Source organism: Lepisosteus oculatus, unplaced genomic scaffold, assembly GCF_040954835.1.
Source record: "Lepisosteus oculatus isolate fLepOcu1 unplaced genomic scaffold, fLepOcu1.hap2 HAP2_SCAFFOLD_571, whole genome shotgun sequence".
In the NCBI taxonomy this organism is placed as follows: domain Eukaryota; kingdom Metazoa; phylum Chordata; class Actinopteri; order Semionotiformes; family Lepisosteidae; genus Lepisosteus; species Lepisosteus oculatus.
In genome coordinates, this window is record NW_027168119.1 from 16342 (window position 1) to 42974 (window position 26633).

Below are 26633 nucleotides of genomic sequence, written 5' to 3' on the forward strand. Positions count from 1 at the left end.
TCACACTGACCCCACAGGCCCGGACACTGACTCTCACACACAGTCAGGGTCACACTGACCCCACAGGCCCGGACACTGACTCTCACACACAGTCAGGGTCATACTGACCCCCACAGGCCCGGACACTGACTCTCACACACAGTCAGGGTCACACTGACCCCACAGGCCCAGACACTGACTCTCACACACAGTCGGGGTCACACTGACCCCCACAGGCCCAGACACTGACTCTCACACACAGTCAGGGTCACACTGACCCCACAGGCCTGGACACTGACTCTCACACACAGTCAGGGTCACACTGAGCCCCCACCCCAGACACTGACTCTCACACACAGTCAGGGTCACACTGAGCCCCCACCCCAGACACTGACTCTCACACACAGTCAGGGTCACACTGACCCCACAGGCCCGGACACTGACTCTCACACACAGTCAGGGTCACACTGACCCCACAGGCCTGGACACTGACTCTCACACACAGTCAGGGTCACACTGAGCCCCCACCCCAGACACTGACTCTCACACACAGTCAGGGTCACACTGACCCCACAGGCCCAGACACTGACTCTCACACACAGTCAGGGTCACACTGACCCCACAGGCCCAGACACTGACTCTCACACACAGTCAGGGTCACACTGACCCCACAGGCCCAGACACTGACTCTCACACACAGTCAGGGTCACACTGACCCCACAGGCCCGGACACTGACTCTCACACACAGTCAGGGTCACACTGACCCCACAGGCCCAGACACTGACTCACACACACAGTCAGGGTCACACTGACCCCACAGGCCCGGACACTGACTCTCACACACAGTCAGGGTCACACTGACCCCACAGGCCCGGACACTGACTCTCACACACAGTCAGGGTCACACTGACCCCACAGGCCCGGACACTGACTCTCACACACAGTCAGGGTCACACTGACCCCACAGGCCCGGACACTGACTCTCACACACAGTCAGGGTCACACTGACCCCACAGGCCCGGACACTGACTCTCACACACAGTCAGGGTCACACTGACCCCACAGGCCCGGACACTGACTCTCACACACAGTCAGGGTCATACTGACCCCCACAGGCCCGGACACTGACTCTCACACACAGTCAGGGTCACACTGACCCCACAGGCCCAGACACTGACTCTCACACACAGTCGGGGTCACACTGACCCCACAGGCCCAGACACTGACTCTCACACACAGTCGGGGTCACACTGACCCCACAGGCCCAGACACTGACTCACACACAGTCAGGGTCACACTGACCCCACAGGCCCAGACACTGACTCTCACACACAGTCAGGGTCACACTGACCCCACAGGCCCGGACACTGACTCTCACACACAGTCAGGGTCACACTGACCCCACAGGCCCAGACACTGACTCTCACACACAGTCAGGGTCACACTGACCCCACAGGCCCAGACACTGACTCACACACACAGTCGGGGTCACACTGCCCCCACAGGCCCGGACACTGACTCTCACACACAGTCAGGGTCACACTGACCCCACAGGCCCAGACACTGACTCTCACACACAGTCGGGGTCACACTGACCCCACAGGCCCAGAAAGTGATTTGCACAAACAGCTTTAGGTTGAATAAATCTTTATTTTCTCCTATTTAGTGTGTTGGGGAAGGTGCAGAAAATCATTATGGGAGGTGAAGTCATTCAGGGCATTGTGGGAGAGCGGTGCGTGAGAGAAGCGGGGCATTGTGGGAGAGCGGTGCGTGAGAGAAGCGGGGCATTGTGGGAGAGCGGTGCGTGAGAGAAGCGGGGCATTGTGGGAGAGCGGTGCGTGAGAGAAGCGGGGCATTGTGGGAGAGGCGGTCCTGGAGAGATGCGGGGCATTGTGGGAGAGCGGTGCGTGAGAGAAGTGGGGCATTGTGGGAGAGCGGTGCGTGAGAGAAGCGGGGCATTGTGGGAGAGCGGTGCGTGAGAGAAGCGGGGCATTGTGGGAGAGCGGTGCGTGAGAGAAGCGGGGCATTGTGGGAGAGCGGTGCGTGAGAGAAGCGGTGCATTGTGGGAGAGCGGTGCGTGAGAGAAGCGGGGCATTGTGGGAGAGCGGTGCGTGAGAGAAGCGGTGCATTGTGGGAGAGGCGGTCCTGGAGAGATGCGGGGCATTGTGGGAGAGCGGTGCGTGAGAGAAGCGGGGCATTGTGGGAGAGCGGTGCGTGAGAGAAGCGGGGCATTGTGGGAGAGCGGTGCGTGAGAGAAGCGGGGCATTGTGGGAGAGCTGTGCGTGAGAGAAGCGGGGCATTGTGGGAGAGCGGTGCGTGAGAGAAGCGGGGCATTGTGGGAGAGCGGTGCGTGAGAGAAGCGGTGCATTGTGGGAGAGCGGTGCGTGAGAGAAGCGGTGCATTGTGGGAGAGCGGTGCGTGAGAGAAGCGGGGCATTGTGGGAGAGCGGTGCGTGAGAGAAGCGGTGCATTGTGGGAGAGGCGGTCCTGGAGAGATGCGGGGCATTGTGGGAGAGCGGTGCGTGAGAGAAGCGGGGCATTGTGGGAGAGCGGTGCGTGAGAGAAGCGGGGCATTGTGGGAGAGCGGTGCGTGAGAGAAGCGGGGCATTGTGGGAGAGCGGTGCGTGAGAGAAGTGGGGCATTGTGGGAGAGCGGTGCGTGAGAGAAGCGGGGCATTGTGGGAGAGCGGTGCGTGAGAGAAGCGGTGCACTGTGGGAGAGCGGTGCGTGAGAGAAGCGGGGCATTGTGGGAGAGCTGTGCGTGAGAGAAGCGGGGCATTGTGGGAGAGCGGTGCGTGAGAGAAGCGGGGCATTGTGGGAGAGCGGTACGTGAGAGAAGCGGTGCATTGTGGGAGAGCGGTGCGTGAGAGAAGCGGGGCATTGTGGGAGAGCGGTGCGTGAGAGAAGCGGGGCATTGTGGGAGAGCGGTGCGTGAGAGAAGCGGGGCATTGTGGGAGAGCGGTGCGTGAGAGAAGCGGGGCATTGTGGGAGAGCGGTGCGTGAGAGAAGCGGGGCATTGTGGGAGAGGCGGTCCTGGAGAGATGCGGGGCATTGTGGGAGAGCGGTGCGTGAGAGAAGCGGGGCATTGTGGGAGAGCGGTGCGTGAGAGAAGCGGGGCATTGTGGGAGAGCGGTGCGTGAGAGAAGCGGGGCATTGTGGGAGAGCAGTGCGTGAGAGAAGCGGGGCATTGTGGGAGAGCGGTGCGTGAGAGAAGCGGGGCATTGTGGGAGAGCGGTGCGTGAGAGAAGCGGGGCATTGTGGGAGAGGCGGTCCTGGAGAGATGCGGGGCATTGTGGGAGAGCGGTGCGTGAGAGAAGCGGGGCATTGTGGGAGAGCGGTGCGTGAGAGAAGCGGGGCATTGTGGGAGAGCGGTACGTGAGAGAAGCGGTGCACTGTGGGAGAGCGGTGCGTGAGAGAAGCGGGGCATTGTGGGAGAGCGGTGCGTGAGAGAAGCGGGGCATTGTGGGAGAGCGGTGCGTGAGAGAAGCGGGGCATTGTGGGAGAGGCGGTCCTGGAGAGATGCGGGGCATTGTGGGAGAGCGGTACGTGAGAGAAGCGGTGCACTGTGGGAGAGCGGTGCGTGAGAGAAGCGGGGCATTGTGGGAGAGGCGGTCCTGGAGAGATGCGGGGCATTGTGGGAGAGCGGTGCGTGAGAGAAGTGGGGCATTGTGGGAGAGCGGTGCGTGAGAGAAGCGGGGCATTGTGGGAGAGCGGTGCGTGAGAGAAGCGGGGCATTGTGGGAGAGCGGTGCGTGAGAGAAGCGGGGCATTGTGGGAGAGCGGTGCGTGAGAGAAGCGGGGCATTGTGGGAGAGCGGTGCGTGAGAGAAGTGGGGCATTGTGGGAGAGCGGTGCGTGAGAGAAGTGGGGCATTGTGGGAGAGCTGTGCGTGAGAGAAGCGGGGCATTGTGGGAGAGCTGTGCGTGAGAGAAGTGGGGCATTGTGGGAGAGGCAGTCTGTGAGAGAAGCGGGGCATTGTGGGAGAGCGGTGCGTGAGAGAAGCGGGGCATTGTGGGAGAGCGGTGCGTGAGAGAAGCGGGGCATTGTGGGAGAGCGGTGCGTGAGAGAAGCGGGGCATTGTGGGAGAGGCGGTCCTGGAGAGATGCGGGGCATTGTGGGAGAGCGGTGCGTGAGAGAAGCGGGGCATTGTGGGAGAGCGGTGCGTGAGAGAAGCGGGGCATTGTGGGAGAGCGGTACGTGAGAGAAGCGGGGCATTGTGGGAGAGCGGTGCGTGAGAGAAGCGGGGCATTGTGGGAGAGCGGTGCGTGAGAGAAGCGGGGCATTGTGGGAGAGCGGTGCGTGAGAGAAGCGGGGCATTGTGGGAGAGCGGTGCGTGAGAGAAGCGGGGCATTGTGGGAGAGCGGTGCGTGAGAGAAGCGGGGCATTGTGGGAGAGCGGTACGTGAGAGAAGCGGTGCACTGTGGGAGAGCGGTGCGTGAGAGAAGCGGGGCATTGTGGGAGAGCTGTGCGTGAGAGAAGCGGGGCATTGTGGGAGAGCGGTGCGTGAGAGAAGCGGGGCATTGTGGGAGAGCGGTGCGTGAGAGAAGCGGGGCATTGTGGGAGAGCGGTGCGTGAGAGAAGCGGGGCATTGTGGGAGAGCGGTGCGTGAGAGAAGCGGGGCATTGTGGGAGAGCGGTGCGTGAGAGAAGCGGTGCATTGTGGGAGAGCGGTGCGTGAGAGAAGCGGGGCATTGTGGGAGAGCGGTGCGTGAGAGAGGCGGGGCATTGTGGGAGAGCGGTGCGTGAGAGAAGCGGGGCATTGTGGGAGAGCGGTGCGTGAGAGAAGCGGTGCATTGTGGGAGAGCGGTGCGTGAGAGAAGCGGGGCATTGTGGGAGAGCGGTGCGTGAGAGAAGCGGGGCATTGTGGGAGAGCGGTGCGTGAGAGAAGCGGGGCATTGTGGGAGAGCGGTGCGTGAGAGAAGCGGGGCATTGTGGGAGAGCGGTGCGTGAGAGAAGTGGGGCATTGTGGGAGAGCGGTGCGTGAGAGAAGCGGGGCATTGTGGGAGAGCGGTGCGTGAGAGAAGCGGGGCATTGTGGGAGAGGCGGTCCTGGAGAGATGCGGGGCATTGTGGGAGAGCGGTGCGTGAGAGAAGCGGTGCATTGTGGGAGAGCGGTGCGTGAGAGAAGCGGTGCATTGTGGGAGAGCGGTGCGTGAGAGAAGCGGGGCACTGTGGGAGAGCGGTGCGTGAGAGAAGTGGGGCATTGTGGGAGAGCGGTGCGTGAGAGAAGTGCGGCATTGTGGGAGAGCGGTGCGTGAGAGAAGCGGGGCATTGTGGGAGAGCGGTGCGTGAGAGAAGCGGGGCATTGTGGGAGAGCGGTGCGTGAGAGAAGCGGTGCATTGTGGGAGAGCGGTGCGTGAGAGAAGCGGGGCATTGTGGGAGAGCGGTGCGTGAGAGAAGCGGTGCATTGTGGGAGAGCGGTACGTGAGAGAAGCGGTGCATTGTGGGAGAGCGGTGCGTGAGAGAAGCGGGGCATTGTGGGAGAGCGGTGCGTGAGAGAAGCGGGGCATTGTGGGAGAGCGGTGCGTGAGAGAAGCGGGGCATTGTGGGAGAGCGGTGCGTGAGAGAAGCGGGGCATTGTGGGAGAGCGGTGCGTGAGAGAAGTGGGGCATTGTGGGAGAGCGGTGCGTGAGAGAAGCGGGGCATTGTGGGAGAGCGGTGCGTGAGAGAAGCGGGGCATTGTGGGAGAGGCGGTCCTGGAGAGATGCGGGGCATTGTGGGAGAGCGGTGCGTGAGAGAAGCGGGGCATTGTGGGAGAGCGGTGCGTGAGAGAAGCGGTGCATTGTGGGAGAGCGGTGCGTGAGAGAAGCGGTGCATTGTGGGAGAGCGGTGCGTGAGAGAAGCGGGGCACTGTGGGAGAGCGGTGCGTGAGAGAAGTGGGGCATTGTGGGAGAGCGGTGCGTGAGAGAAGCGGGGCATTGTGGGAGAGCGGTGCGTGAGAGAAGCGGGGCATTGTGGGAGAGCTGTGCGTGAGAGAAGCGGGGCATTGTGGGAGAGCTGTGCGTGAGAGAAGCGGGGCATTGTGGGAGAGCGGTGCGTGAGAGAAGCGGGGCATTGTGGGAGAGCGGTGCGTGAGAGAAGCGGGGCATTGTGGGAGAGCGGTGCGTGAGAGAAGCGGGGCATTGTGGGAGAGCGGTGCGTGAGAGAAGCGGTGCATTGTGGGAGAGCGGTGCGTGAGAGAAGCGGGGCATTGTGGGTGAGGCGGTCTGTGAGAGAAGCGGGGCATTGTGGGAGAGCGGTGCTCGAGAGAAGCGGGGCATTGTGGGAGAGGCGGGCCAGTCCTTCCCGCTGTCCGTCAGGCCTCAGGTGTGGGGCGGGGCTCCGCGGGCGGGGGGCCGGGGCTCGTGTCCAGGAGGAAGACCCCCCGGCCGGAGGAGGCGGCGACGAGCCCGGCGCGCTGGCCCCCGGGGCAGACGCAGGAGCTGAAGACCGCCGAGGGCAGCCCGGCCAGCCTGGAGACGGTCTGAGGGGCGAGAGGAGGGGTCAGACAGGGGCGCCCAGCCCCCCCCGCCCCCCCCCCGCGATACTGACCGAGAGCGTCCTCCTGTCGATCACACGCAGCAGGTTGGCCTGGCTGCCTCCCGCCACGACGCGCTCCTGTCCCAGCCAGTGGCAGCTGTAGATCTGAGCACAGGAGACGGGAGACGGGACTCAGGCGGGGCAGGGCGCACAATCACACAGAGACACATAGACACAGAGGAGACGGGAGACGGGGCTCAGGCAGGGCGCACGATCACACAGAGACACAGAGACACAGAGGAGACGGGAGACGGGGCTCAGGCAGGGCGCACGATCACACAGAGACACAGAGACACAGAGGAGACGGGAGACGGGGCTCAGGCGGGGCAGGGCGCACGATCACACAGAGACACAGAGACACAGAGGAGACGGGAGACGGGGCTCAGGCGGGGCAGGGGGCACGATCACACAGAGACACAGAGACACAGAGGAGACGGGAGACGGGGCTCAGGCGGGGCAGGGCGCACGATCACACAGAGACACAGAGACACAGAGGAGACGGGAGACGGGGCTCAGGCGGGGCAGGGCGCACAATCACACAGAGACACAGAGACACAGAGGAGACGGGAGACGGGGCTCAGGGGGGGCAGGGCGCACGATCACACAGAGACGCAGAGACACAGAGGAGACGGGAGACGGGGCTCAGGCGGGGCAGGGCGCACGATCACACAGAGACGCAGAGACACAGAGGAGACGGGAGACGGGGCTCAGGCGGGGCAGGGCGCACGATCACACAGAGACACAGAGACACAGAGGAGACGGGAGACGGGGCTCAGGGGGGGCAGGGCGCACGATCACACAGAGACACAGAGACACAGAGGAGACGGGAGACGGGGCTCAGGCGGGGCAGGGCGCACGATCACACAGAGACACAGAGACACAGAGGAGACGGGAGACGGGGCTCAGGCGGGGCAGGGCGCACGATCACACAGAGACACAGAGACACAGAGGAGACGGGAGACGGGGCTCAGGCGGGGCAGGGCGCACGATCACACAGAGACACAGAGACACAGAGGAGACGGGAGACACAGAGGAGACGGGAGACGGGGCTCAGGCGGGGCAGGGCGCACGATCACACAGAGACACAGAGACACAGAGGAGACGGGAGACGGGAGACGGGGCTCAGGCGGGGCAGGGCGCACGATCACACAGAGACACAGAGACACAGAGGAGACGGGAGACGGGGCTCAGGGGGGCAGGGCGCACGATCACACAGAGACACAGAGACACAGAGGAGACGGGAGACGGGGCTCAGGCGGGGCAGGGCGCACGATCACACAGAGACACAGAGACACAGAGGAGACGGGAGACGGGGCTCAGGCGGGGCAGGGCGCACGATCACACAGAGACACAGAGACACAGAGGAGACGGGAGACGGGGCTCAGGCAGGGCAGGGCGCACGATCACACAGAGACACAGAGACACAGAGGAGACGGGAGACGGGGCTCAGGCGGGGCAGGGCGCACGATCACACAGAGACACAGAGACACAGAGGAGACGGGAGACGGGGCTCAGGCGGGGCAGGGCGCACGATCACACAGAGACACAGAGACACAGAGGAGACGGGAGACGGAGCTCAGGGGGGGCAGGGCGCACGATCACACAGAGACACAGAGACACAGAGGAGACGGGAGACGGGGCTCAGGGGGGGCAGGGCGCACGATCACACAGAGACACAGAGACACAGAGGAGACGGGAGACGGGGCTCAGGCAGGGCAGGGCGCACGATCACACAGAGACACAGAGGAGACGGGAGACGGGGCTCAGGGGGGGCAGGGCGCACGATCACACAGAGACACAGAGACACAGAGGAGACGGGAGACGGGGCTCAGGGGGGGCAGGGCGCACGATCACACAGAGACGCAGAGACACAGAGGAGACGGGAGACACAGAGGAGACGGGAGACGGGGCTCAGGCGGGGCAGGGCGCACGATCACACAGAGACACAGAGACATGGAGGAGACGGGAGACGGAGCTCAGGCGGGGCAGGGCGCACGATCACACAGAGACACAGAGACACAGAGGAGACGGGAGACGGGGCTCAGGGGGGGCAGGGCGCACGATCACACAGAGACACAGAGACACAGAGGAGACGGGAGACGGGGCTCAGGGGGGGCAGGGCGCACGATCACACAGAGACACAGAGACACAGAGGAGACGGGAGACGGGGCTCAGGGGGGGCAGGGCGCACGATCACACAGAGACACAGAGACACAGAGGAGACGGGAGACGGGGCTCAGGGGGGGCAGGGCGCACGATCACACAGAGACACAGAGACACAGAGGAGACGGGAGACGGGACTCAGGCAGGGCAGGGCGCACGATCACACAGAGACACAGAGACACAGAGGAGACGGGAGACGGGGCTCAGGCAGGGCAGGGCGCACGATCACACAGAGACACAGAGACACAGAGGAGACGGGAGACGGGGCTCAGGGGGGGCAGGGCGCACGATCACACAGAGACACAGAGACACAGAGGAGACGGGAGACGGGGCTCAGGGGGGGCAGGGCGCACGATCACACAGAGACACAGAGACACAGAGGAGACGGGAGACGGGGCTCAGGCGGGGCAGGGCGCACGATCACACAGAGACACAGAGACACAGAGGAGACGGGAGACGGGGCTCAGGCGGGGCAGGGCGCACGATCACACAGAGACACAGAGACACAGAGGAGACGGGAGACGGGGCTCAGGCGGGGCAGGGCGCACGATCACACAGAGACGCAGAGACACAGAGGAGACGGGAGACACAGAGGAGACGGGAGACGGGGCTCAGGCGGGGCAGGGCGCACGATCACACAGAGACACAGAGACATGGAGGAGACGGGAGACGGAGCTCAGGCGGGGCAGGGCGCACGATCACACAGAGACTCAGAGACACAGAGGAGACGGGAGACGGGGCTCAGGGGGGGCAGGGCGCACGATCACACAGAGACACAGAGACACAGAGGAGACGGGAGACGGGGCTCAGGGGGGGCAGGGCGCACGATCACACAGAGACACAGAGACACAGAGGAGACGGGAGACGGGGCTCAGGCAGGGCAGGGCGCACGATCACACAGAGACACAGAGACACAGAGGAGACGGGAGACGGGGCTCAGGCAGGGCAGGGCGCACGATCACACAGAGACACAGAGACACAGAGGAGACGGGAGACGGGGCTCAGGCAGGGCAGGGCGCACGATCACACAGAGACACAGAGACACAGAGGAGACGGGAGACGGGGCTCAGGCGGGGCAGGGCGCACGATCACACAGAGACACAGAGACACAGAGGAGACGGGAGACGGGAGACGGGGCTCAGGCGGGGCAGGGCGCACAATCACACAGAGACACAGAGACACAGAGGAGACGGGAGACGGGGCTCAGGCGGGGCAGGGCGCACGATCACACAGAGACACAGAGACACAGAGGAGACGGGAGACGGGGCTCAGGGGGGGCAGGGCGCACGATCACACAGAGACACAGAGACACAGAGGAGACGGGAGACGGGGCTCAGGGGGGGCAGGGCGCACGATCACACAGAGACACAGAGACACAGAGGAGACGGGAGACGGGACTCAGGCGGGGCAGGGCGCACGATCACACAGAGACACAGAGACACAGAGGAGACGGGAGACACAGAGGAGACGGGAGACGGGGCTCAGGCGGGGCAGAGCGCACGATCACACAGAGACACAGAGGAGACGGGAGACGGGGCTCAGGCGGGGCAGGGCGCACGATCACACAGAGACACAGAGACACAGAGGAGACGGGAGACGGGGCTCAGGCGGGGCAGGGCGCACGATCACACAGAGACACAGAGACACAGAGGAGACGGGAGACGGGGCTCAGGCGGGGCAGGGCGCACGATCACACAGAGACACAGAGACACAGAGGAGACGGGAGACGGGGCTCAGGCGGGGCAGGGCGCACGATCACACAGAGACACAGAGACACAGAGGAGACGGGAGACGGGGCTCAGGCGGGGCAGGGCGCACGATCACACAGAGACACAGAGACACAGAGGAGACGGGAGACGGGGCTCAGGCAGGGCAGGGCGCACGATCACACAGAGACACAGAGACACAGAGGAGACGGGAGACGGGGCTCAGGCAGGGCAGGGCGCACGATCACACAGAGACACAGAGACACAGAGGAGACGGGAGACGGGGCTCAGGCGGGGCAGGGCGCACGATCACACAGAGACACAGAGACACAGAGGAGACGGGAGACGGGACTCAGGCAGGGCAGGGCGCACGATCACACAGAGACACAGAGACACAGAGGAGACGGGAGACGGGGCTCAGGGGGGGCAGGGCGCACGATCACACAGAGACACAGAGACACAGAGGAGACGGGAGACGGGGCTCAGGGGGGGCAGGGCGCACGATCACACAGAGACACAGAGACACAGAGGAGACGGGAGACGGGGCTCAGGGGGGGCAGGGCGCACGATCACACAGAGACGCAGAGACACAGAGGAGACGGGAGACACAGAGGAGACGGGAGACGGGGCTCAGGCGGGGCAGGGCGCACGATCACACAGAGACACAGAGACATGGAGGAGACGGGAGACGGAGCTCAGGCGGGGCAGGGCGCACGATCACACAGAGACACAGAGACACAGAGGAGACGGGAGACGGGGCTCAGGGGGGGCAGGGCGCACGATCACACAGAGACACAGAGACACAGAGGAGACGGGAGACGGGGCTCAGGGGGGGCAGGGCGCACGATCACACAGAGACACAGAGACACAGAGGAGACGGGAGACGGGGCTCAGGGGGGGCAGGGCGCACGATCACACAGAGACACAGAGACACAGAGGAGACGGGAGACGGGGCTCAGGCAGGGCAGGGCGCACGATCACACAGAGACACAGAGACACAGAGGAGACGGGAGACACAGAGGAGACGGGAGACGGGGCTCAGGCGGGGCAGGGCGCACGATCACACAGAGACACAGAGACACAGAGGAGACGGGAGACGGGAGACGGGGCTCAGGCGGGGCAGGGCGCACGATCACACAGAGACACAGAGACACAGAGGAGACGGGAGACGGGGCTCAGGCAGGGCAGGGCGCACGATCACACAGAGACGCAGAGACACAGAGGAGACGGGAGACGGGGCTCAGGCAGGGCAGGGCGCACGATCACACAGAGACGCAGAGACACAGAGGAGACGGGAGACGGGAGGCGGGAGACGGGAGGCGGGAGACGGGAGGCGGGAGGCGGGAGACGGGAGACGGGGCTCAGGTGATCCCACAGAGACTCACCTTGCTCTGTCCCACAGGATCGTCGGGGACGTCGGCAGCCTTCCGGCCGGAGCTGTAGTCCCAGACCTGACACACACAGGGGCACAGGCTGACCACACGCCCGGGAGGACAGGGCACAGGACAGCTCGGGCGACGGCCCGGGACTACAGGTCCCAGCATGCCCTCGCCGGCGGAGAGATGGGATCTGTAGTTTCTCTCACCTCCAGGGCCTTCTCCTTCCTCCACGAGCCAGTCAGGACCTGACCGGACACCGGGTCAATCTGGAGAGAGTCGCCGCAGACATGAGGACCGGAGATCATCCTGAGAGAGAGAGGGGTCAATACACCGCACCGAGAGAGAGAGGGGTCAATACACCGCACCGAGAGAGAGAGGGGTCAATACACCGCACAGAGAGAGAGAGAGGGGTCAATACACCGCACTGAGAGAGAGAGGGGTCAATACACCGCACCGAGAGAGAGAGGGGTCAATACACCGCACAGAGAGAGAGAGAGGGGTCAATACACCGCACCGAGAGAGAGAGGGGTCAATACACCGCACAGAGAGAGAGAGAGGGGTCAATACACCGCACCGAGAGAGAGAGGGGTCAATACACCACACCGAGAGAGAGAGGGGTCAATACACCGCACTGAGAGAGAGAGAGGGGTCAATACACCGCACCGAGAGAGAGAGGGGTCAATACACCGCACTGAGAGAGAGAGAGGGGTCAATACACCGCACTGAGAGAGAGAGGGGTCAATACACCGCACTGAGAGAGAGAGAGGGGTCAATACACCGCACAGAGAGAGAGAGAGGGGTCAATACACCGCACTGAGAGAGAGAGGGGTCAATACACTGCACAGAGAGAGAGAGAGGGGTCAATACACCGCACTGAGAGAGAGAGAGGGGTCAATACACCGCACCGAGAGAGAGAGGGGTCAATACACCGCACTGAGAGAGAGAGAGGGGTCAATACACCGCACCGAGAGAGAGAGAGGGGTCAATACACCGCACCGAGAGAGAGAGAGGGGTCAATACACCGCACTGAGAGAGAGAGGGGTCAATACACCGCACCGAGAGAGAGAGAGGGGTCAATACACCGCACTGAGAGAGAGAGGGGTCAATACACCGCACCGAGAGAGAGAGGGGTCAATACACTGCACTGAGAGAGAGAGAGGGGTCAATACACCGCACCGAGAGAGAGAGGGGTCAATACACCGCACAGAGAGAGAGAGGGGTCAATACACCGCACCGAGAGAGAGAGAGGGGTCAATACACCGCACAGAGAGAGAGAGGGGTCAATACACCGCACAGAGAGAGAGAGAGGGGTCAATACACCGCACTGAGAGAGAGAGGGGTCAATACACCGCACTGAGAGAGAGAGGGGTCAATACACCGCACTGAGAGAGAGAGAGGGGTCAATACACCGCACCGAGAGAGAGAGAGGGGTCAATACACCGCACTGAGAGAGAGAGAGAGGGGTCAATACACCGCACTGAGAGAGAGAGGGGTCAATACACCGCACTGAGAGAGAGAGAGGGGTCAATACACCGCACTGAGAGAGAGAGAGGGGTCAATACACCGCACTGAGAGAGAGAGGGGTCAATACACCGCACTGAGAGAGAGAGGGGTCAATACACCGCACTGAGAGAGAGAGGGGTCAATACACCGCACAGAGAGAGAGAGAGGGGTCAATACACCGCACTGAGAGAGAGAGGGGTCAATACACCGCACTGAGAGAGAGAGAGGGGTCAATACACCGCACTGAGAGAGAGAGAGGGGTCAATACACCGCACTGAGAGAGAGAGGGGTCAATACACCGCACTGAGAGAGAGAGGGGTCAATACACCGCACTGAGAGAGAGAGAGGGGTCAATACACCGCACTGAGAGAGAGAGAGAGGGGTCAATACACCGCACTGAGAGAGAGAGGGGTCAATACACCGCACTGAGAGAGAGAGAGGGGTCAATACACCGCACCGAGAGAGAGAGGGGTCAATACACCACACCGAGAGAGAGAGGGGTCAATACACCGCACTGAGAGAGAGAGAGGGGTCAATACACCGCACTGAGAGAGAGAGGGGTCAATACACCGCACCGAGAGAGAGAGGGGTCAATACACCGCACCGAGAGAGAGAGAGGGGTCAATACACCGCACCGAGAGAGAGAGGGGTCAATACACCGCACTGAGAGAGAGAGGGGTCAATACACCGCACTGAGAGAGAGAGGGGTCAATACACCGCACTGAGAGAGAGAGAGGGGTCAATACACCGCACTGAGAGAGAGAGAGGGGTCAATACACCGCACCGAGAGAGAGAGAGGGGTCAATACACTGCACAGAGAGAGAGAGAGGGGTCAATACACCGCACTGAGAGAGAGAGGGGTCAATACACCGCACCGAGAGAGAGAGGGGTCAATACACCGCACCGAGAGAGAGAGAGGGGTCAATACACCGCACCGAGAGAGAGAGGGGTCAATACACCGCACTGAGAGAGAGAGGGGTCAATACACCGCACCGAGAGAGAGAGGGGTCAATACACCGCACTGAGAGAGAGAGGGGTCAATACACCGCACTGAGAGAGAGAGAGGGGTCAATACACCGCACTGAGAGAGAGAGAGGGGTCAATACACCGCACCGAGAGAGAGAGAGGGGTCAATACACTGCACAGAGAGAGAGAGAGGGGTCAATACACCGCACTGAGAGAGAGAGGGGTCAATACACCGCACCGAGAGAGAGAGGGGTCAATACACCGCACCGAGAGAGAGAGAGGGGTCAATACACCGCACCGAGAGAGAGAGGGGTCAATACACCGCACTGAGAGAGAGAGGGGTCAATACACCGCACCGAGAGAGAGAGGGGTCAATACACCGCACTGAGAGAGAGAGGGGTCAATACACCGCACTGAGAGAGAGAGAGGGGTCAATACACCGCACCGAGAGAGAGAGAGGGGTCAATACACCGCACCGAGAGAGAGAGAGGGGTCAATACACCGCACCGAGAGAGAGAGAGGGGTCAATACACCGCACAGAGAGAGAGAGAGGGGTCAATACACCGCACTGAGAGAGAGAGAGAGAGAGGGGTCAATACACCGCACTGAGAGAGAGAGAGGGGTCAATACACCGCACCGAGAGAGAGAGGGGTCAATACACTGCACTGAGAGAGAGAGAGGGGTCAATACACCGCACTGAGAGAGAGAGGGGTCAATACACCGCACCGAGAGAGAGAGGGGTCAATACACTGCACTGAGAGAGAGAGAGAGAGAGGGGTCAATACACCGCACTGAGAGAGAGAGAGGGGTCAATACACCGCACCGAGAGAGAGAGGGGTCAATACACCGCACTGAGAGAGAGAGAGGGGTCAATACACCGCACTGAGAGAGAGAGAGGGGTCAATACACCGCACAGAGAGAGAGAGGGGTCAATACACCGCACCGAGAGAGAGAGGGGTCAATACACCGCACCGAGAGAGAGAGGGGTCAATACACCGCACTGAGAGAGAGAGAGGGGTCAATACACCGCACAGAGAGAGAGAGGGGTCAATACACTGCACAGAGAGAGAGAGAGGGGTCAATACACCGCACAGAGAGAGAGAGAGGGGTCAATACACCGCACTGAGAGAGAGAGAGGGGTCAATACACCGCACTGAGAGAGAGAGAGGGGTCAATACACCGCACAGAGAGAGAGAGGGGTCAATACACTGCACAGAGAGAGAGAGAGGGGTCAATACACCTCACAGAGAGAGAGAGAGGGGTCAATACACCGCACCGAGAGAGAGAGAGGGGTCAATACACCGCACTGAGAGAGAGAGAGGGGTCAATACACCGCACAGAGAGAGAGAGGGGTCAATACACCGCACCGAGAGAGAGAGAGGGGTCAATACACCGCACTGAGAGAGAGAGAGGGGTCAATACACCGCACTGAGAGAGAGAGAGGGGTCAATACACCGCACAGAGAGAGAGAGGGGTCAATACACCGCACCGAGAGAGAGAGGGGTCAATACACCGCACAGAGAGAGAGAGGGGTCAATACACCGCACTGAGAGAGAGAGAGGGGTCAATACACCGCACTGAGAGAGAGAGAGAGGGGTCAATACACCGCACTGAGAGAGAGAGGGGTCAATACACCGCACCGAGAGAGAGAGGGGTCAATACACCGCACCGAGAGAGAGAGGGGTCAATACACCGCACTGAGAGAGAGAGGGGTCAATACACCGCACCGAGAGAGAGAGAGGGGTCAATACACCGCACCGAGAGAGAGAGAGGGGTCAATACACCGCACAGAGAGAGAGAGAGGGGTCAATACACCGCACTGAGAGAGAGAGAGAGGGGTCAATACACCGCACTGAGAGAGAGAGGGGTCAATACACCGCACTGAGAGAGAGAGAGGGGTCAATACACCGCACCGAGAGAGAGAGGGGTCAATACACCGCACTGAGAGAGAGAGGGGTCAATACACCGCACCGAGAGAGAGAGGGGTCAATACACCGCACTGAGAGAGAGAGAGAGGGGTCAATACACTGCACAGAGAGAGAGAGGGGTCAATACACCGCACTGAGAGAGAGAGAGAGGGGTCAATACACCGCACTGAGAGAGAGAGGGGTCAATACACCGCACCGAGAGAGAGAGAGGGGTCAATACACTGCACAGAGAGAGAGAGAGGGGTCAATACACCGCACTGAGAGAGAGAGAGGGGTCAATACACCGCACTGAGAGAGAGAGAGGGGTCAATACACCGCACAGAGAGAGAGAGAGGGGTCAATACACCGCACTGAGAGAGAGAGGGGTCAATACACCGCACTGAGAGAGGGGTCAATACACCGCACTGAGAGAGAGAGAGGGGTCAATACACCGCACCGAGAGAGAGAGAGGGGTCAATACACCGCACCGAGAGAGAGAGAGGGGTCAATACACCGCACTGAGAGAGAGAGAGGGGTCAATACACCGCACTGAGAGAGAGAGGGGTCAATACACCGCACTGAGAGAGAGAGAGGGGTCAATACACCGCACTGAGAGAGAGAGAGAGAGAGGGGTCAATACACCGCACCGAGAGAGAGAGGGGTCAATACAGACACACTGAGAGAGAGAGAGGGGTCAATACACCGCACTGAGAGAGGGGTCAATACACCGCACCGAGAGAGAGAGAGGGGTCAATACACCGCACTGAGAGAGAGAGAGGGGTCAATACACCGCACAGAGAGAGAGAGAGGGGTCAATACACCGCACCGAGAGAGAGAGAGGGGTCAATACACCGCACTGAGAGAGAGAGGGGTCAATACACCGCACCGAGAGAGAGAGAGGGGTCAATACACCGCACTGAGAGAGAGAGGGGTCAATACACTGCACAGAGAGAGAGAGAGGGGTCAATACACCGCACTGAGAGAGAGAGAGGGGTCAATACACCGCACCGAGAGAGAGAGAGGGGTCAATACACCGCACTGAGAGAGAGAGGGGTCAATACACCGCACTGAGAGAGAGAGGGGTCAATACACCGCACCGAGAGAGAGAGAGGGGTCAATACACCGCACCGAGAGAGAGAGAGGGGTCAATACACCGCACAGAGAGAGAGAGGGGTCAATACACTGCACAGAGAGAGAGAGAGGGGTCAATACACCGCACTGAGAGAGAGAGAGAGAGAGGGGTCAATACACCGCACTGAGAGAGAGAGAGAGAGAGGGGTCAATACACCGCACCGAGAGAGAGAGAGAGAGAGGGGTCAATACACTGCACAGAGAGAGAGAGAGGGGTCAATACACCGCACCGAGAGAGAGAGAGGGGTCAATACACCGCACCGAGAGAGAGAGAGGGGTCAATACACCGCACTGAGAGAGAGAGAGAGGGGTCAATACACCGCACCGAGAGAGAGAGGGGTCAATACACCGCACCGAGAGAGAGAGGGGTCAATACACCGCACAGAGAGAGAGAGAGGGGTCAATACACCGCACCGAGAGAGAGAGGGGTCAATACACCACACCGAGAGAGAGAGGGGTCAATACACCGCACTGAGAGAGAGAGAGGGGTCAATACACCGCACCGAGAGAGAGAGGGGTCAATACACCGCACTGAGAGAGAGAGAGGGGTCAATACACCGCACTGAGAGAGAGAGGGGTCAATACACCGCACTGAGAGAGAGAGAGGGGTCAATACACCGCACAGAGAGAGAGAGAGGGGTCAATACACCGCACTGAGAGAGAGAGGGGTCAATACACTGCACAGAGAGAGAGAGAGGGGTCAATACACCGCACTGAGAGAGAGAGAGGGGTCAATACACCGCACCGAGAGAGAGAGGGGTCAATACACCGCACTGAGAGAGAGAGGGGTCAATACACCGCACTGAGAGAGAGAGAGGGGTCAATACACCGCACAGAGAGAGAGAGAGGGGTCAATACACCGCACCGAGAGAGAGAGAGGGGTCAATACACCGCACCGAGAGAGAGAGAGGGGTCAATACACCGCACTGAGAGAGAGAGGGGTCAATACACCGCACCGAGAGAGAGAGGGGTCAATACACTGCACTGAGAGAGAGAGAGGGGTCAATACACCGCACCGAGAGAGAGAGGGGTCAATACACCGCACAGAGAGAGAGAGAGGGGTCAATACACCGCACTGAGAGAGAGAGGGGTCAATACACCGCACCGAGAGAGAGAGGGGTCAATACACTGCACTGAGAGAGAGAGAGGGGTCAATACACCGCACTGAGAGAGAGAGAGGGGTCAATACACCGCACAGAGAGAGAGAGGGGTCAATACACCGCACAGAGAGAGAGAGAGGGGTCAATACACCGCACCGAGAGAGAGAGGGGTCAATACACCGCACTGAGAGAGAGAGGGGTCAATACACCGCACCGAGAGAGAGAGGGGTCAATACACCGCACAGAGAGAGAGAGAGGGGTCAATACACCGCACTGAGAGAGAGAGGGGTCAATACACCGCACTGAGAGAGAGAGAGGGGTCAATACACCGCACTGAGAGAGAGAGAGGGGTCAATACACCGCACTGAGAGAGAGAGGGGTCAATACACCGCACTGAGAGAGAGAGGGGTCAATACACCGCACCGAGAGAGAGAGGGGTCAATACACCGCACTGAGAGAGAGAGAGGGGTCAATACACCGCACTGAGAGAGAGAGAGGGGTCAATACACCGCACTGAGAGAGAGAGAGGGGTCAATACACCGCACCGAGAGAGAGAGAGGGGTCAATACACTGCACAGAGAGAGAGAGAGGGGTCAATACACCGCACCGAGAGAGAGAGAGGGGTCAATACACCGCACTGAGAGAGAGAGAGGGGTCAATACACCGCACCGAGAGAGAGAGGGGTCAATACACTGCACTGAGAGAGAGAGAGGGGTCAATACACCGCACTGAGAGAGAGAGGGGTCAATACACCGCACCGAGAGAGAGAGGGGTCAATACACTGCACTGAGAGAGAGAGAGAGAGAGGGGTCAATACACCGCACTGAGAGAGAGAGAGGGGTCAATACACCGCACCGAGAGAGAGAGGGGTCAATACACCGCACTGAGAGAGAGAGAGGGGTCAATACACCGCACTGAGAGAGGGGTCAATACACCGCACTGAGAGAGAGAGAGGGGTCAATACACCGCACAGAGAGAGAGAGAGGGGTCAATACACCGCACTGAGAGAGAGAGGGGTCAATACACCGCACAGAGAGAGAGAGAGGGGTCAATACACCGCACAGAGAGAGAGAGAGGGGTCAATACACCGCACTGAGAGAGAGAGAGGGGTCAATACACCGCACAGAGAGAGAGAGGGGTCAATACACCGCACCGAGAGAGAGAGAGGGGTCAATACACCGCACTGAGAGAGAGAGAGGGGTCAATACACCGCACTGAGAGAGAGAGAGGGGTCAATACACCGCACAGAGAGAGAGAGGGGTCAATACACCGCACCGAGAGAGAGAGGGGTCAATACACCGCACAGAGAGAGAGAGGGGTCAATACACCGCACTGAGAGAGAGAGAGGGGTCAATACACCGCACTGAGAGAGAGAGAGAGGGGTCAATACACCGCACTGAGAGAGAGAGGGGTCAATACACCGCACCGAGAGAGAGAGGGGTCAATACACCGCACTGAGAGAGAGAGAGGGGTCAATACACCGCACTGAGAGAGGGGTCAATACACCGCACTGAGAGAGAGAGAGGGGTCAATACACCGCACTGAGAGAGAGAGAGGGGTCAATACACCGCACTGAGAGAGGGGTCAATACACCGCACCGAGAGAGAGAGGGGTCAATACACCGCACTGAGAGAGGGGTCAATACACCGCACTGAGAGAGAGAGAGGGGTCAATACACCGCACTGAGAGAGAGAGAGAGGAGTCAATACACCGCACAGAGAGAGAGAGAGGGGTCAATACACCGCACTGAGAGAGAGAGAGGGGTCAATACACCGCACCGAGAGAGAGAGAGGGGTCAATACACCGCACCGAGAGAGAGAGAGGGGTCAATACACCGCACTGAGAGAGAGAGAGAGGGGTCAATACACCGCACTGAGAGAGAGAGGGGTCAATACACCGCACCGAGAGAGAGAGAGGGGTCAATACACTGCACAGAGAGAGAGAGAGGGGTCAATACACCGCACTGAGAGAGAGAGAGGGGTCAATACACCGCACTGAGAGAGAGAGAGGGGTCAATACACCGCACAGAGAGAGAGAGGGGTCAATACACCGCACCGAGAGAGAGAGGGGTCAATACACCGCACAGAGAGAGGGGTCAATACACCGCACTGAGAGAGAGAGAGGGGTCAATACACCGCACCGAGAGAGAGAGAGGGGTCAATACACCGCACAGAGAGAGAGAGAGGGGTCAATACACCGCACTGAGAGAGAGAGAGGGGTCAATACACCGCACTGAGAGAGGGGTCAATACACCGCACTGAGAGAGAGAGAGGGGTCAATACACCGCACCGAGAGAGAGAGAGGGGTCAATACACCGCACAGAGAGAGAGAGAGGGGTCAATACACCGCACTGAGAGAGAGAGAGGGGTCAATACACCGCACTGAGAGAGAGAGGGGTCAATACACCGCACTGAGAGAGAGAGAGGGGTCAATACACCGCACTGAGAGAGAGAGAGAGAGAGGGGTCAATACACCGCACCGAGAGAGAGAGGGGTCAATACAGACACACTGAGAGAGAGAGAGGGGTCAATACACCGCACTGAGAGAGGGGTCAATACACCGCACTGAGAGAGAGAGAGAGGGGTCAATACACCGCACCGAGAGAGAGAGAGGGGTCAATACACCGCACCGAGAGAGAGAGAGGGGTCAATACACCGCACTGAGAGAGAGAGGGGTCAATACACTGCACAGAGAGAGAGAGAGGGGTCAATACACCGCACTGAGAGAGAGAGAGGGGTCAATACACCGCACCGAGAGAGAGAGGGGTCAATACACCGCACAGAGAGAGAGAGAGGGGTCAATACACCGCACAGAGAGAGAGAGGGGTCAATACACTGCACAGAGAGAGAGAGAGGGGTCAATACACCGCACTGAGAGAGAGAGAGAGAGAGGGGTCAATACACCGCACCGAGAGAGAGAGAGGGGTCAATACACTGCACAGAGAGAGAGAGAGGGGTCAATACACCGCACTGAGAGAGAGAGAGAGAGAGGGGTCAATACACTGCACAGAGAGAGAGAGAGGGGTCAATACACCGCACTGAGAGAGAGAGAGAGAGAGGGGTCAATACACCGCACTGAGAGAGAGAGAGGGGTCAATACACCGCACAGAGAGAGAGAGGGGTCAATACACCGCACTGAGAGAGAGAGGGGTCAATACACCGCACAGAGAGAGAGAGGGGTCAATACACCGCACTGAGAGAGAGAGAGGGGTCAATACACCGCACCGAGAGAGAGAGAGGGGTCAATACACCGCACCGAGAGAGAGAGAGGGGTCAATACACCGCACTGAGAGAGAGAGGGGTCAATACACCGCACTGAGAGAGAGAGAGGGGTCAATACACCGCACTGAGAGAGAGAGAGGGGTCAATACACCGCACCGAGAGAGAGAGGGGTCAATACAGACACACTGAGAGAGAGAGAGGGGTCAATACACCGCACTGAGAGAGGGGTCAATACACCGCACTGAGAGAGAGAGGGGTCAATACACTGCACAGAGAGAGAGAGAGGGGTCAATACACCGCACTGAGAGAGAGAGAGGGGTCAATACACCGCACCGAGAGAGAGAGAGGGGTCAATACACCGCACTGAGAGAGAGAGGGGTCAATACACCGCACTGAGAGAGAGAGGGGTCAATACACCGCACCGAGAGAGAGAGAGGGGTCAATACACCGCACCGAGAGAGAGAGAGGGGTCAATACACCGCACAGAGAGAGAGAGGGGTCAATACACTGCACAGAGAGAGAGAGAGGGGTCAATACACCGCACCGAGAGAGAGAGGGGTCAATACACCGCACCGAGAGAGAGAGGGGTCAATACACCGCACCGAGAGAGAGAGGGGTCAATACACCGCACTGAGAGAGAGAGGGGTCAATACACCGCACTGAGAGAGGGGTCAATACACCGCACCGAGAGAGAGAGAGAGAGAGAGGGGTCAATACACCGCACCGAGAGAGAGAGGGGTCAATACACCGCACTGAGAGAGAGAGAGGGGTCAATACACTGCACTGAGAGAGAGAGAGGGGTCAATACACCGCACTGAGAGAGGGGTCAATACACCGCACTGAGAGAGAGAGAGGGGTCAATACACCGCACAGAGAGAGAGAGAGGGGTCAATACACCGCACTGAGAGAGAGAGAGGGGTCAATACACCGCACCGAGAGAGAGAGGGGTCAATACACCGCACTGAGAGAGAGAGAGGGGTCAATACACCGCACTGAGAGAGAGAGAGAGAGAGGGGTCAATACACCACACAGAGAGAGAGAGAGGGGTCAATACACCGCACTGAGAGAGAGAGAGGGGTCAATACACCGCACTGAGAGAGAGAGGGGTCAATACACCGCACCGAGAGAGAGAGGGGTCAATACACCGCACAGAGAGAGAGAGGGGTCAATACACCGCACTGAGAGAGAGAGAGGGGTCAATACACCGCACAGAGAGAGAGAGAGGGGTCAATACACCGCACCGAGAGAGAGAGAGGGGTCAATACACCGCACAGAGAGAGAGAGAGGGGTCAATACACCGCACTGAGAGAGAGAGGGGTCAATACACCGCACTGAGAGAGAGAGGGGTCAATACACCGCACTGAGAGAGAGAGAGGGGTCAATACACCGCACTGAGAGAGAGAGAGGGGTCAATACACCGCACCGAGAGAGAGAGAGGGGTCAATACACCGCACTGAGAGAGAGAGGGGTCAATACACCGCACTGAGAGAGAGAGGGGTCAATACACCGCACCGAGAGAGAGAGAGGGGTCAATACACCGCACCGAGAGAGAGAGGGGTCAATACACCGCACCGAGAGAGAGAGAGGGGTCAATACACCGCACTGAGAGAGAGAGAGGGGTCAATACACCGCACTGAGAGAGAGAGGGGTCAATACACCGCACCGAGAGAGAGAGAGGGGTCAATACACCGCACCGAGAGAGAGAGGGGTCAATACACCGCACCGAGAGAGAGAGAGGGGTCAATACACCGCACTGAGAGAGAGAGAGGGGTCAATACACCGCACAGAGAGAGAGAGAGGGGTCAATACACCGCACTGAGAGAGAGAGGGGTCAATACACCGCACTGAGAGAGAGAGGGGTCAATACACCGCACCGAGAGAGAGAGAGGGGTCAATACACCGCACTGAGAGAGAGAGGGGTCAATACACCGCACTGAGAGAGAGAGGGGTCAATACACCGCACTGAGAGAGAGAGAGGGGTCAATACACCGCACTGAGAGAGAGAGGGGTCAATACACCGCACAGAGAGAGAGAGAGGGGTCAATACACCGCACCGAGAGAGAGAGGGGTCAATACACCGCACTGAGAGAGAGAGGGGTCAATACACCGCACTGAGAGAGAGAGGGGTCAATACACCGCACTGAGAGAGAGAGGGGTCAATACACCGCACTGAGAGAGAGAGGGGTCAATACACCGCACCGAGAGAGAGAGAGGGGTCAATACACCGCACTGAGAGAGAGAGAGGGGTCAATACACCGCACCGAGAGAGAGAGGGGTCAATACACCGCACTGAGAGAGAGAGAGGGGTCAATACACCGCACTGAGAGAGAGAGGGGTCAATACACCGCACCGAGAGAGAGAGAGGGGTCAATACACCGCACTGAGAGAGAGAGAGGGGTCAATACACCGCACTGAGAGAGAGAGAGGGGTCAATACACCGCACTGAGAGAGAGAGAGAGAGAGAGGGGTCAATACACCGCACCGAGAGAGAGAGAGGGGTCAATACACCGCACTGAGAGAGAGAGAGGGGTCAATACACCGCACCGAGAGAGAGAGAGGGGTCAATACACCGCACTGAGAGAGAGAGAGGGGTCAATACACCGCACCGAGAGAGAGAGAGAGAGAGGGGTCAATACACCGCACCGAGAGAGAGAGAGGGGTCAATACACCGCACTGAGAGAGAGAGAGGGGTCAATACACCGCACCGAGAGAGAGAGGGGTCAATACACCGCACAGAGAGAGAGAGAGGGGTCAATACACCGCACAGAGAGAGAGAGAGAGAGAGAGAGGGGTCAATACACCGCACTGAGAGAGAGAGAGGGGTCAATACACCGCACCGAGAGAGAGAGAGGGGTCAATACACCGCACTGAGAGAGAGAGAGGGGTCAATACACCGCACTGAGAGAGAGAGAGGGGTCAATACACCGCACAGAGAGAGAGAGAGGGGTCAATACACCGCACCGAGAGAGAGAGGGGTCAATACACCGCACAGAGAGAGAGAGAGGGGTCAATACACCGCACAGAGAGAGAGAGAGGGGTCAATACACCGCACTGAGAGAGAGAGAGGGGTCAATACACCGCACTGAGAGAGAGAGAGGGGTCAATACACCGCACAGAGAGAGAGAGGGGTCAATACACCGCACAGAGAGAGAGAGGGGTCAATACACCGCACTGAGAGAGAGGGAGGGGTCAATACACCGCACTGAGAGAGAGAGAGGGGTCAATACACCGCACAGAGAGAGAGAGAGGGGTCAATACACCGCACCGAGAGAGAGAGAGAGGGGTCAATACACCGCACCGAGAGAGAGAGGGGTCAATACACCGCACAGAGAGAGAGAGAGGGGTCAATACACCGCACAGAGAGAGAGAGAGGGGTCAATACACCGCACTGAGAGAGAGGGGTCAATACACCGCACTGAGAGAGAGAGAGGGGTCAATACACCGCACCGAGAGAGAGAGGGGTCAATACACCGCACTGAGAGAGAGAGAGGGGTCAATACACCGCACTGAGAGAGAGAGAGAGAGGGGTCAATACACCGCACTGAGAGAGGGGTCAATACACCGCACAGAGAGAGAGAGAGGGGTCAATACACCGCACCGAGAGAGAGAGGGGTCAATACACCGCACAGAGAGAGAGAGAGGGGTCAATACACCGCACTGAGAGAGAGAGGGGTCAATACACCGCACTGAGAGAGAGAGAGGGGTCAATACACCGCACCGAGAGAGAGAGGGGTCAATACACCGCACTGAGAGAGAGAGAGGGGTCAATACACCGCACTGAGAGAGAGAGGGGTCAATACACCGCACAGAGAGAGAGAGAGGGGTCAATACACCGCACCGAGAGAGAGAGAGGGGTCAATACACCGCACTGAGAGAGAGAGGGGTCAATACACCGCACCGAGAGAGAGAGGGGTCAATACACCGCACCGAGAGAGAGAGAGGGGTCAATACACCGCACCGAGAGAGAGAGGGGTCAATACACCGCACCGAGAGAGAGAGGGGTCAATACACCGCACTGAGAGAGAGAGGGGTCAATACACCGCACTGAGAGAGAGAGAGGGGTCAATACACCGCACAGAGAGAGAGAGAGGGGTCAATACACCGCACCGAGAGAGAGAGGGGTCAATACACCGCACTGAGAGAGAGAGAGGGGTCAATACACCGCACTGAGAGAGAGAGGGGTCAATACACCGCACTGAGAGAGAGAGGGGTCAATACACTGCACTGAGAGAGAGAGAGGGGTCAATACACCGCACCGAGAGAGAGAGGGGTCAATACACCGCACTGAGAGAGAGAGAGAGGGGTCAATACACCGCACTGAGAGAGAGAGGGGTCAATACACCGCACCGAGAGAGAGAGGGGTCAATACACCGCACTGAGAGAGAGAGAGGGGTCAATACACCGCACTGAGAGAGAGAGGGGTCAATACACCGCACTGAGAGAGAGAGGGGTCAATACACTGCACTGAGAGAGAGAGAGGGGTCAATACACCGCACCGAGAGAGAGAGGGGTCAATACACCGCACTGAGAGAGAGAGAGAGGGGTCAATACACCGCACTGAGAGAGAGAGAGAGGGGTCAATACACCGCACTGAGAGAGAGAGGGGTCAATACACCGCAGAGAGATTCCCCCGGGGGGGGTCAATACACCGCACTGAGAGAGAGAGAGAGGGGTCAATACACCGCACTGAGAGAGAGAGGGGTCAATACACCGCACCGAGAGAGAGAGAGGGGTCAATACACCGCACTGAGAGAGAGAGGGGTCAATACACCGCACAGAGAGAGAGAGAGGGGTCAATACACCGCACTGAGAGAGAGAGGGGTCAATACACCGCACAGAGAGAGAGAGAGGGGTCAATACACCGCACTGAGAGAGAGAGGGGTCAATACACCGCACCGAGAGAGAGAGAGGGGGTCAATACACCGCACAGAGAGAGAGAGGGGTCAATACACCGCACAGAGAGAGAGAGAGGGGTCAATACACCGCACCGAGAGAGAGAGGGGTCAATACACCGCACTGAGAGAGAGAGAGGGGTCAATACACCGCACTGAGAGAGAGAGAGGG

At 59.6% G+C, this 26633-nt stretch overlaps 1 protein-coding gene across 1 annotated transcript in view; it reads right to left on the reverse strand.

The window, feature by feature from the left end:
- Window positions 1-1610: 1610 nt before the first annotated feature.
- Window positions 1611-26633, reverse strand: part of LOC138231346 (uncharacterized) — a 32372-nt gene continuing 7349 nt past the window's right edge. The window contains exons 5-8 of the mRNA XM_069186548.1: window positions 11948-12047; window positions 11748-11813; window positions 6506-6598; window positions 1611-6437 (exon numbers count right to left, since the gene is read on the reverse strand). Coding sequence (XP_069042649.1) covers window positions 6270-6437; window positions 6506-6598; window positions 11748-11813; window positions 11948-12047 — 427 coding nt within the window. The 3' untranslated portion in view covers window positions 1611-6269. The remainder of the gene's footprint in view (window positions 6438-6505; window positions 6599-11747; window positions 11814-11947; window positions 12048-26633) is intronic.